Here is a 12,926-nt window from a genome sequence, read left to right on the forward strand (position 1 = left end):
AGTTCTCAGTTTGATCGAATGTTATGGTGTGTCAAGATTTGTAAGATACACTATATTCACATTTAAGATCATGCAATTACTCCTCAGTTAGGAAAGATAATAATTATCTTTCCTAACTGTGAATAATCTCTCATATTGATATTTATTGTTTTTCTATTATATTGCTCTGGAGAAGATAAACATTTCAGCTTTATGAAGATTAATTTTTAGCAGTTTAAAATAAGAGGCTTGTGAATTTGTGCACTAAGGTTTAATAAAAGCAATTTGCTGCTTGATTTATAGTGTTTTTAGAACAACTAAGAGATATTCTCAGGTATGAAATTACCTAGAGTGTCCAACAACATCAATTTGAAGCCTGGCCTAATCTTTGCTTAATCGCCTAATTGAGCAACAACTTGTTTCATCCCTCTAACTTGATTGGTCTGAGATGTTCTCCTCTCACATTGAGTAGTTACTATAGCAACTGTTGTGGCAAAGATGGAGCAGTTTATTTATTTATTTTTTTTCTGTGTGACCACTACTTTTAGAGAAACTTTTCACTCAATTGATAATCAGACGTAATACACTTTAGGATGTTTTTCTCTTTGATTATGGGTACTTATGTTGCATCTTCTGCACCACCGATTCACCCTTAATCACAGTAAAGGACATCCTCTTAGATGCTATTATGCATTCATATGCTGCGCTCTAACACAGTTTAGTACCCTGAAAAAGAGCAGGAGTGGCAGTGTAATCCATAAATAAGTGGGGCACTTTTTGCCTGCCTTTGTCTCTGAGCCCCTCAGTTAGCGATATATGTGATGAAAAGCCTCGGGAGCTCTGGTGGTGAATCTGTACAGAAAGCTGACTGACAGGCAGCTTTGAACTGGCTGACATTTTGTTCAAGCGTTAAACGCAGGCTCCCGATAATTGCCCCTGCTCACCAGCGACAGAGCAACACCAGATTAGATGACAGCGGATATGCAGAGCACGGATGAAAAGATGATGAAAGCGAGAAGAGGGAGTTCTCTGAATGAGTGAAACCATTTCCACCGAGAAATGAGATAGTTTTCTTAAATTGGCTTGAAAGTGTGGCATTGGCTGAAAACATGTGATAGACTGTTTTGGTAGTGTTTGAAAAACTCCTTGAAAAAGAGGCCGGTGTGCAATGCCCACGCACAAAAGAGATCTGATATTTTCCTCCATCGATTTCCTGCCAGAGATTGAGCTGCTGTGGGAAAGTCTGTGAGTGGTGTGTGTGTGTGTGTGTGTGTGTGTGTGTGTGTGTGTGTGTGTGTGTGTGTGTGTGTGTGTGTGTGTGTGCGTGTATGTCGCTATTTCATAGTCTTTTTAGAGAGGGTTATGTGTATCGTGTGAGACAGACCAAGAAAGAAAAAAAACCCCAGAAAGAATGAACACGACATGAAGTTGAGTCACAAACTTTGGATGTGTGTCTGCATGTTTTGTGTTGGAGTTTTGATTTCTAGTCAGAGAATCACATGTGTGGGAAAATAAACATGGGTAAAATAAGAGGGAATGAAGCAGAAAGAAAGAATGTGAAGTTATGTGAGTCAAAGAAACTTGATTGTGTGTGTGTGACCATATGTGTGTCCTGGCGGGCAGGTTGGCAGGGTAGGGATGACAGTTTGGAGCTCTCTTGTGTGTGTGTGTGTGTGTGTGTGTGTGTGTGTGTGTGTGTGTGTGTCACCGGCAATGTCTGTCATGAAATGGGCCAGGCATATGAGTGCCAGGTGGCAGCTCACATCAGCAGCTGAATCAGACTGTGTGTGTATGACTCAGGGTGAATCTTTGGCTTGCACACATGCACATGTTTTATTTGAAAGCAGCCTGAGACCTTCCTTGTGTAGGACAATGCCGTAATGACCTGCTGATCAAAGAAGTAAAGAAGTAATACTTTATGGGATTCGGGCCACCTACACAGTGATGAGCACCCACCTGGGAGTAGTGAAAAGCAGTGTAGTAAGCCGGCATGCTGATTTGAGAAAGAATGGTAAGACCTTCCATAAATCCTTGGCTGAGGAAAGCAGCTGAATCTTTTTATTAAGTTAAGACTTCAGTGATGGGTTGGGGTCGGGGGTTAAGAGAGAAAGACAGAGACAAAGATGCACAGTAACAATAATAGCAACAGTAACAACAATACAGGTAGAAATGACTAATAATAGTAATTATGATGAATGATACCTAATGAATAATAATAATAATAATAGCACAAAAACTCCAGGGAAGAAGTGAAGTTAGTAACATGCATTAATGGGATACAAATGTGTACAGATAGAGAGGGAGAGGAAGAGAGGAGCTCAATGCATCATGGGAAGTCCCCCAGCATTCTAGGCCTTTGACAGCATAACCAAGGGACGGTTCAGGTCTCACCTGAGTCAACTATAAGGTTTATCAAAGAGGAATGTCTTAAGCCTACTCCTAAATGTGGAGAGGGTGTCTGCCTCCCAAACCCAAACTGGAAGTTGGTTCCACAGGAGAGGAGCTTAGTGGCTCTAGCTTCTGTTCTAGTTTTGGAGACTGTAGGAACCACATTTTGTGCATTCTGAGAGCGCAGTGTTCTAGAGGGGTAATAGACTACTATGAGCTAAGATATGAAGGTGTCTGACCATGAAGAGCTTTGCATCTAATGCCAATTAGATGTTCATGTGTCTGAAATATGATATGATGGTCAGTGGTGTCAGCAAGATCTAACAACAGAGTACAGAGACAAGTCCATTATCTGCTATTAAAAAGTAATCAGTAACTTTCACCAGTGCTGTCTCTGTGCTATGATGTACTTTAAATCTTGACTGAATTCCTCAAATAAGTTGTTATGTAGAAAAGTGGCAACTACTTTCTCAAGAATCTTAGAGATAGGGGAGGTTAGAAATAGGTCTATAGTTGGCTTAAACCCCTGGGTCAAGAAGGGGTTTAATTACAGCTTCTTTAAAGGATTGTGGTACATAGCCTGATAATAAAGACAGATTGATCATTTCTAGTAAACAAGTGCTGACTTTGACTTCTTGAAGGAGCCTAGTAGTTCAGTGAATAGTGTCCTTGTGTAGAGGTATTGTATTGTAAGTATTGTTTTGTAAAAAAATTAAAAACAAACAATGTGGTTCATTCATTCGGATAGTAAATTAAGTAAACTACACATTGTAATGTCCTTAAAAATGTCCCTAGAGCTAGTTAAACCAAGCTCACTTGTCTGTGGCTTTCAGCAGGAAATTTAATTCGTCAGTTGTCTACCACATAATGCAGCAATGACTGATGGGTCTTTATTCTTTGGTGACAGGGTTCTCCCGGAGAGAGAGGTGCTGCTGGCCCTGGAGGTCCCATTGGTCTGACAGGACGCAATGGCCCCCAAGGACCACCTGGTCCTGCTGGAGAAAAGGGAGCTCCTGTGAGTATTTCTGTCAGACTCTCACTCACTTACCACTTCTTGCACTGCTGCACAGTTAAAGCAAAATGTGGATTTGACTGCTGGTAACTCGACACTTCTTAATGAATGTGATGAATGTTTAGGGAGAGAAAGGTCCCATGGGTCCCGCTGGCCGTGATGGCATTCAAGGTCCTGTTGGTCTTCCTGGTCCAGCTGGTCCTCAGGGTCCCCCAGGAGAAGACGGTGACAAGGTGGAGTAAATATGTGATACACTGGAATACTACTATATTATCAACCACAGAGAATTAGTTGTGTATAAAAGAATAGCTCTTGGTGAAAGGTAAAACAGATGGAGACAGCCTAAGAGTTCTACTTCAATATAAACTGTCAGTATGTTCAAAATGTATCCAGAAATATGAACATGTTATATATACCTTTGTATATATGTACTTCTTGGAATATTTTACTTTGTGCCATTTACACTTCTGTCTATTGTTGTAGTTACCTTTGGAAAACCATGGCTATTTCACATAGACTGCTGAAATGTTGCCACAATAAACATGTACTCTACTGCATAATGACAACATACATCCCTTAATGTACAGTGTCTGGAGAGAAAATACAGCAAATACATTTGACACACACATTTGACACACGTAAACAAATATTTTTTTAGCCTCAAGCGTATCATGACAGAAAATATGTTCAGTTTGCTACATTTGGTAAACAAAATAAGCACTCATTGCAAGCATTAAAACACAAACAGATAAACAAATACATTTACTGAACTAGCCAATAGCTTACATGCTCTGTTTACCCTCAGGCCTCCAAATCCCGCATTCACAGTTAATCAGCTGAACCACAGATCTGCAACTTTACATTTGTAACCATCATGCCTCTTTGATCCAAGTCACGTCTTCTATCGCTCCATTTTGTCAATCATAGTTGCCAGTGGGGTTAGACAGGGAGCCAATCAATTAATTGCAAACACTTGCCCAAGGTCTTTGTGGGCCAATCAAATTAAAATCTCTTGAGAAATATTTACTGCTCAATCATGGTAAAGGTGACATTTTAAGATATTGAACTGACAAAACATGGGAGGCAAGAGCCTTTTAAGATGGAGAGGAGATGTGAGCTCTGCTGTTTGTATTGCACCACAGGGAGAAGTTGGCGGACCTGGACAGAAGGGAAGCAAAGGAGACAAGGGTGAACTTGTGAGTCTTTTTTTTCTCTCTCTATTGCTTTTTATATAATTCTTTTTATAAAAGGCAGGGAGTTTTGACTGATAATCCATGCTAAATGAGCAAACTACACTAATCTTAGCTGCTGAATTCTCGTATGAGTTGAATAAATCAATGAACACAGGTTACTTGGCAATGCCTCATCTGAGGTTATCTTGCCCCAAACAGTCTGCAGCATATAAAATATTAACTGCAGTGTTGCTATGTTTCCTAAATGGTTACACAGTTTCCAATAAAAATACCAGTGTGCTCTGACCTTATCTTATACATCTGTATTTTTCAATTGAAGTTGTTTTTAGTCCTCACAAGCAGAAGAATTTGATATTGTAATATATTTTCTTCCTTCAGTTGGACAGTCTGTGTAAGGATAAACAGCTGCAGCATGCAATTTTTATTAATTCCACTAATCTCTAGTATATATGGAAACAGGCAGGTCAGTCTGTGTATTATTAGCAGGGCTATGTATTGTCAAGAAACAATATGTATAACAATTGAGGGGTTACAATTCAATATATTGGAATATATTGCAAACTGTAAGGCAGTTGATTGCATTTTCTTGATGTGTAAGTGCAAATATTGTTGAATATATGTACTTTATGGACCTGACCTCAACTAACGGGAATCCACATAAATGATAAACAACATCTTATTGTTCCTTGTGTTTTTAGGGACCACCAGGCCCAAGTGGTCTTCAGGGTGTAGTTGGAGCTCCTGGTCCAGCTGTGAGTATGACTTTCTGTGGCCATCTAATGTCAACTTTTGCCTTCTAAGTTCACTTTTATTAATGGATGTCATATTCAGGAATAAAACATGCAATGAAATGAGAGCAGCCATGCACAACAATATTTACTCCAAATACCACAATCTTTATTTGGCAGACACCAAATTTTTATTGAATGTTTAAAATGTTTTCAATATTTTTAATTATTATTATTATTGTTTTCCTGATGGTAGCCCATGCTTACCATGGTGGATTTTGGGTCAGAACAATGAAATGGCAAATCATGTTTGAAATATTTACTCCAATTCAAGGCCACACAAAGACAGTGACAGCGATGATTTGAAACAGGAATTGGAATTGCCTGTGGGCAGAGGTTTTTAACAAGTTGTCTTCAGACCTGTAGTGTTATCACAAAGTAACAGAATCATGTCTGGTTCTGCAGCACTGGACCTTGTTATTTGGTAGCTTCCAACTGTGAACAATATGTACTCTGTGCAGGTTTATACTTTACTTGTGATAATCAATTAAATGAGCTGCTAGCCTTAGTTAAAAATAAAACAGTGTTTTCCCTGTATGGGCAGAAATTTAGAACTGTTCCAGCCAGGACAGGGATACATTATGCAAGCAGTATTACTTTTTACCGTCGCCTTTGCAGTCCAAAAACGTTTGGCTGCAGTCCCTATTCATTTAAGAATCCCCATCCTTTTATCGTTTCACAAATTTCTTTTTAATCACAAATTTTACTTGAGGCAACTTATTAATATCAGGTTACCCCACAAAGAGTTTTGTAATCACAGCTTTTAACAGCTTGTACTTTAATAAGACATTTTTTAAGCACCCAGTCATTAATTACATGGCAGTTACCAATTTTGAATTTGTATTTCTTTGCAGTTCTTGCATAGGATTAAACTTGTGACCTACCAGTCACAAAACAGTCTCAAAAAATCACAATGATACACCAACTTGTCAATCATTTCCATGTATTACCTCATATGGCACCAGGGTTAGCTGAAAACACTACCTTGTATGCTGCAGAACATCCTCTACTCATCCATCTCATTAACACAACAGGAACAGTCCTGTTTCTACAATAGCTGATGGCCCGAGGGCAACTAACAGCTCATTGCTGTAAATTATCAGACCTTAACAACCATTCTAGCAAAAATTCAGCATCTGCAGGGCTCTGTGGGGGCTACAATAGACCTGGTGAGACGGATTGCCGCAAGCAGGTAGTGCACCCAAGCTGAATAACAAATTATTTAACAGTTGTTTGTCGTGGTGAGTCAGTCTGCTCATGTGTATTCATATCTTCATAACTGAGACCTGAGTCGTGCTGTGTAGTTTGAACATTATCTGCCCTTTTTTATTATTGTAAGTCTTAATGCAGTTATCATTTTGACTATACTATCCACCCCACCCCTCAATTCAGAAAACATATTGGTGTTTGTACGGAAAATGAATGAGCCAATTTCCTTATCAGCTAAGGCTTAACAAGGTTTACAACAACTCTGTCGCCAGTATTGTCTTCAAGATGCTGCTGATGATCTTCATCAGGATGTGGTAGACATACACTTCTACAAATAAAGTTTTGGATTTAGCATCAGCTAGTAAGAAGATATAAATGTTGTTAAAAGAACAATTTTTGAAATGTCACTTGGCACAAGGAAACATAATATGAAGCAAACAAAAATAAAAGCCACTTTCATTTGTTTTAGTGATAATCTAAACATATGTTAAGTTATATGCGCTTCAGGTGAGTCATAAACCTGCCTCAGCATGTGTGTGGTGCCTCCAGGGCCTCAGCATACCCACAGGTACAATACACGTGACTGTGTTAATTACAATTATTAACAGTTAAGCATCAATTTTCAGATAGACGCATAAAAAAGTTAGAGTTAGAGTCTTGAAAAATGAAACATCCACAGCTGGTAGGTTTTAGTGCAAGTAAATTATACATTGCCTTTTGATGATTAAAGGCCCCTAAGAAAGCATTATTCTAATTAGAACTTCAGTATTTGTTGAATGCACATATATTTTTCCATTCCTTCTTTTTATCTGTCATTCAGAAACAGTGAGACAGTTTTTCAGAATGTAATTTGTCGCTTCTGGAGAATTTACTTTTACTTTCTAAAAATTAAACTTGTCTTATCATGACTTAAACTGACTGAGACCAGAAGTCATTCTCATACAGTGGAGGGTGAATGACAATAGCAGACTTCCTGCTCATTCGTCATATTTGGACCATTATGTGACAAATCACGAGAAGCAAGCCATGTTGGTCATTACTGTTGTTTTTGGTGGATCCATCCAATTCCATCAAACAAAGAGCTCCACTGTTCTGTTCCAGGGGAAAGGATTGTGTCAACAAAAATAGTGGAGTGAGTTGTCCATGCAGTGTTACATTGATGTTCAAACACTCTACAGCCACACACATTTCTGATTCCATTCTCCCTGGGGAGCTGTTGGGGCACTGAGATTTGTGACTTGTTTTGGTTAAAGTCTCTCTAAAGGTCCGTCCTCCTTATCTCCCACTCTTCAGTTCAAAGCTGTACTCACGCTACCTGTAATCACCTAACATTTCCTTCTAAACTGTTCTGCATTCAGAACCAGTGCCTGAGGCTGCCTACATGTCCCAGGGCTCAGTGAGAGCTCCACAAGCACTTTCAAGTGCTGACATGCGTTTGAACTGAAAACTCCCAGTTTGTCAGCACTTCACTCCTTCCCCGTAGTCTCCCGTTTCCATCCTCAATAGCCCTGTGCACCTCTGACTTCACAGATGAAGTCAGCATATTTCACATACCCTCTTTACCATAACCCTGTGGCTATACTGTACTGTATCCTGCACTCCCTGATGAGGAGCTTTGGTAATCTGGCTGCTGTTTCCCCAGGTAGCCAAACAGCACAGTGGAGCAGTGGTTAGAACTGTTACCTTACCCTTGTACTTGCATACTTGTTTTGTGTTTGCATTTATCTCCAAATACGCTCCACCAGCTCAAAAGATCTGTATGTTGACTCTAAACACTAAATGGCATGTGAGTGCAAATGTCTAGTTATACGTTAGCCCTGACATAGACTGTTGATCTGTCCATTGTGCGTGCTGTGAAAAGCTCTAGCCCCCTCATGACCATGAGCACGAATATGTGGGTGGAGAGAATTGATGGATGGATGAAATTGCCATTAAATGACCTTCAGAAAAGGCATTACGGTAACTGTCTGTCCTAATCTGTGTTTGAATATGGGCATCGACCCACCTTCGACCATGTGAGCTTGGATATACACCATAACCTTGAAAAGGATTAAGAGAGTAAAGAAATCCCATAAGAGAAATTCCACATAGATACCAGTGTTTGTGGACTTGAAGCTTTGGCTAATTGGGATCAGAATATAGATATTTGAATTGTATTGGATTTAATGAACTTTGACCTCCTACAGGGCAGTGATGGTGAGTCTGGACCGAGAGGACAGCAGGGTATGTTTGGCCAGAAAGGAGATGAAGGACCCAGAGGATTCCCTGGTCTACCAGGACCCATCGGACTGCAGGTAGATCAAATCTGAATCTTTTATACACACACACATACACACACGTTGATTCTCTTTCTCTCATTTTCTGAACACATGACAACCAGATCACGTTGAACGCAGCCTAGTAGGTATGCACATCGCTCTCCCTCTGTCAAAGCCAGACAGAGCAGAAAGAGTTCCTCCACACCCCTTAAACCGACAACATTTCATCTCTCCTTACATCATTTACATTACATCAAAACAGAGCATAATTTATTAATGCAGCCTCGGCTCCTAATAACACTTTGTATTGCTCCTGGGCAAATAATGCGTTTTTTTCCCCGCTCAAGGACTTTCCTTACTATAGACAGTGCTAAAAATCCATCACCATTGCTAACATTTTGCATTTGGCATTTTGCCGCGGTGTTAATGGTGGAGGGGAGACTGCCATTGGTTTTCCACTCAGACTACATCATTATCATGCAGTAAACCGCTTCCCTGCAGTGCTCCCAGGCCCAAATAAGAGACCAGCTGCTGTAGTAGCCAGTGTTTGATTGAATATTTTGAATCAATGTATAGTATAAAGTCATTTATCTTTTACAAATGTGTCTCATACTAGGCATGTTAAAATACACATACAGTATTCATTTCCTAGAGGATTTAGAGAAAAGGGGCAGAAACTCTGAAGCAGGTTTGCAGTCCATGTCTTGTTGAAGGATGCTTTTAATACTAGAATGGACACGTTTGCTTTGTCGAATATCAAACCTGTGACCCTACAAATAGTGGGTCTAACCACTAGCACACCCTGCCTACCCAAACATGCACTATGCATATTAAAGGCTGTGGAGAAGAGTGATGCTGAGGGCTTTTATCAATAAATGACCCGCAGTTTTATTTTCCACTTCAACACACATTGATCTCTGGCTATTTATCTTATTTTTAATGGTAGTAGACCACTGATTCATAGAAAGTGTTTTTCTTGGAATCATGCACACACAGTGTACACAATCCATTTTTGGTATTAAAATGATACTTTGAACTTTTTAGAGAAGAAATAACACATTTTTCCTCTTGCAAATGAAAAGGTGAAACAATTAAATGCACCAATTCAGTTCAATACACTCTGGGTTTTTTGCAGATACAACCTTACTTTGTGTAGTATAACAGGTAGCTTATGGTGGCTAATGTTGAATTTTAGGTAGATATTGCTTGTCTAACTGACAATGCTGAGTCATTTCACTGATTTAATCACTCTTTTCTTCTTGTGCACTATTTTTACCAGTTGCTATTTTCTTGTAACTATCATTTGTTACCACAGTTTTTGTTTTCTCACAAGGATATAAGACTAAGGCTAAGCTTTAAGTGACTACTGCCCCACAGAATTCAGCTCTCTTTTCCTCATAAGTGCATTATAGTGTAAGAAGAGCAAAAGGGCAAAGCATGTGCTCATTTAAGTCAATGAGCTGAAGTTGAAGAAACTTGCTTTGGTGGCAATTAATGAAGAAACGGGACATTTTAGAATATCTCAAAGTCAATTATCCAAGGACTCACTGAGGATGAAATTAGAGAGAAGCCCTGCTGGTCAATAGGGCCAGATAACGTTGTTATTAAGTGCAATTGGCTTTTAATTGGGCATAATGCACTCCATCTCGACTCTTTTAATTATGTTTGGCTAAGCTGCCCTTCAATAGATGGCAGCAGTCACTGCGAGCTCAGCTCTTCAATGCAATTATCTGTAGCATTAATGATTTTTGACTGTGGGGAATGAATGGCTTCAGTTTGAAAGGCTTCCATCATCTGGGGCTGTGTTTGCCGTGGCATATTGGAGTCCTTGCTGAATTCTTCAGATTAAGAGGTTAAGATGTGGACGTAGAGGAGAGTAAATATCAGATTGGATTACATCAGAGTGTCCTTATAGTTCAAAGAAAGTGTGGAAAATAGAGAGAAATGCCAAATCATAAGTTAACATTTATAGATTTGCTCTGTGCCAAAGAGTAGTTGCGTGTGTATTTATGTGTGTGTATGTTAATTTTACTCTCTTTCCAGCCATCTAATCCATTAAAACACATATTTTACAAAGGAGCCTAACAAGTCCAGCATTCATCAAGTGTCCACCATAGCCAAACATTAAACGTGAAATGAGTTGATGCTTTATTTATTTTTCCATTCTTACTACCCTCATGCTTTATTACTGTGACTAAAGCCCCAGTCCGAATCTGTTATAAATGAGCCTTCTCTGCCAACGCAAAGGTACAGTAAATCAACAACTGTGCTAAAACTACACATATGTGATCTCAATAATGGATATCCATGTCACTTTGATTTTACGGCAACTTATCACTGCCGCCTCTCTCCACCCACCTATTGATTATACATGCTCCATCATCAGAACTTTACTAACAAAACCAATAATAACTGCAATTATGCAGATAGACAATTAGCTACAATAGCAAGCAAGAGCTCCTTCATTTATGTTTCATATACACCATCCAAAGTTGTATTCAAACTGTTTTAGTCAAACATGATTGAATCCCAAAACTGGATAATACACACTGCCTGCGCTGTCCCCTTTGTTTCCACTTTCCTGTGGACATAAATGGATGGAGCTCCCACCCTGTAATTTACACAGGCTGATTATACCCAAGCCTCCCATACCCTTTAATTACAATAGGTGTCCTTTTTGACTAATTGTGTGTTTACACTCAGGGGTTCTGCTTGTATTAATGCATTCTCCATCACATTGCATCCTAAAGCTCACTATTCAATACACATCACCTTAAAGTACCTGTTAATAAGCAGAAAAAATTTATGTATGCTCCTGTCAGTGGATGTTTTTCAGTGTGCAGTTTTGTGCTCCCTCACATGACCCTTTTCTTTGTGCTGAAGAATATTTGTCTTCTTCGCAGGGTTTGCCCGGCCCCCCAGGTGAGAAGGGAGAGAATGGAGATGTCGGAGCAATGGTGAGTGTAGCTCTTTTTGTGACTTTTCTCTGTTACAGCGATTCATATTGTTTTCACGTACAATCCAGTGAGGTGGGAAATTGTGCTGATTGTTCTGAAGTTTTGGCTGGTGGCTGAGTTTGGCAACTCCACCAGCCACTTGACAGATGTTTTTGAAGTCTCTGGAAGATGTACTGACACAAACATTTCTGCTGGTTAAAACTTTGCATGCTCTGTTTCCACGTAGTAGGTTTTCATCTACTATAATTTAATGATTTGTAAGTCGAGTTAGACAACACTAAAATGCTCTCAGTATGACAGTAAAGGGTGAGTTCAGCCTACAGATATTGAATGGGGAATTGATTTTCTGTTATACCGTCGCTAGACCTGTTCTGACATCTGCACCAAAACAATTTCCCTGTACACTGTGTACTTAGTGGATAAAGTGATTCTGATTCAGGTTTTGATACCCAATAAAAAACAGCATTATAGCATGATGATTTGTTTGGATTTATTTTGGTAGAGCATACATTTTGTTTGTAATAATTAAAGCCATATTGGCACTACTCTGTACTGAACATTACTCCTATTTTTGCTGACAGGGTCCACCTGGTCCTCCTGGCCCCAGAGGTCCTCAGGGTTCCAGCGGAGCCAATGTAAGTTAGATTTGTTTGTTTGTTGTTTGTTTTTCTTTCTCTAATTTAAAGTTTAAAATGGATAATCCCTAACTGTCCTCATTATTTGTCCACAGGGTGCACAAGGTCCTCCTGGTGGTATTGGTGCAATGGGAGGAGTCGGTGAGAAGGTAAGAACCAATATGTTTTCCCACAAAATAAGTACATTTTTTGGAACGTTTCTCTCTCTGCCACTAAAGAAAATGCCATTTTTACAACCATGTAATGCATGAAAAGCTTTGGTTGTTTGACATCAAAGTGGAAGATAAAAACCAAAAGCACTGAGTTGGCAACCAATACACAAGCTAGTCACCTGATAACATTATCCAGATTTTTTACAGGGAGTGTGACAATCCATATTTTCACACATTAATCCATGTTTTCCCTGTGATATAACAGGGAGAAAATGGTGAAGCTGGCAACCCAGGATCACCTGGAGAGCCTGGTATCGGAGTAAGTACAATTTCATCCTTAAGTACTCCTTATCTC

General features: G+C 39.5%; 1 protein-coding gene across 1 annotated transcript in view; it reads left to right on the plus strand.

Annotated features, from left to right (window-relative positions):
• Positions 1 to 12,926, plus strand: part of LOC127364228 (collagen alpha-1(XI) chain) — an 83,806-nt gene that overhangs the window by 56,085 nt on the left and 14,795 nt on the right. Inside the window, exons 42-50 of the mRNA XM_051401621.1 lie at positions 3,275 to 3,382; positions 3,505 to 3,612; positions 4,522 to 4,575; positions 5,271 to 5,324; positions 8,756 to 8,863; positions 11,731 to 11,784; positions 12,366 to 12,419; positions 12,515 to 12,568; positions 12,837 to 12,890. Of these exons, the coding sequence (XP_051257581.1) occupies positions 3,275 to 3,382; positions 3,505 to 3,612; positions 4,522 to 4,575; positions 5,271 to 5,324; positions 8,756 to 8,863; positions 11,731 to 11,784; positions 12,366 to 12,419; positions 12,515 to 12,568; positions 12,837 to 12,890 (648 nt within the window). The remainder of the gene's footprint in view (positions 1 to 3,274; positions 3,383 to 3,504; positions 3,613 to 4,521; positions 4,576 to 5,270; positions 5,325 to 8,755; positions 8,864 to 11,730; positions 11,785 to 12,365; positions 12,420 to 12,514; positions 12,569 to 12,836; positions 12,891 to 12,926) is intronic.

The sequence above is a fragment of the Dicentrarchus labrax genome, unplaced genomic scaffold (genome assembly GCF_905237075.1).
Source record: "Dicentrarchus labrax unplaced genomic scaffold, dlabrax2021, whole genome shotgun sequence".
In the NCBI taxonomy this organism is placed as follows: Eukaryota; Metazoa; Chordata; class Actinopteri; family Moronidae; genus Dicentrarchus; species Dicentrarchus labrax.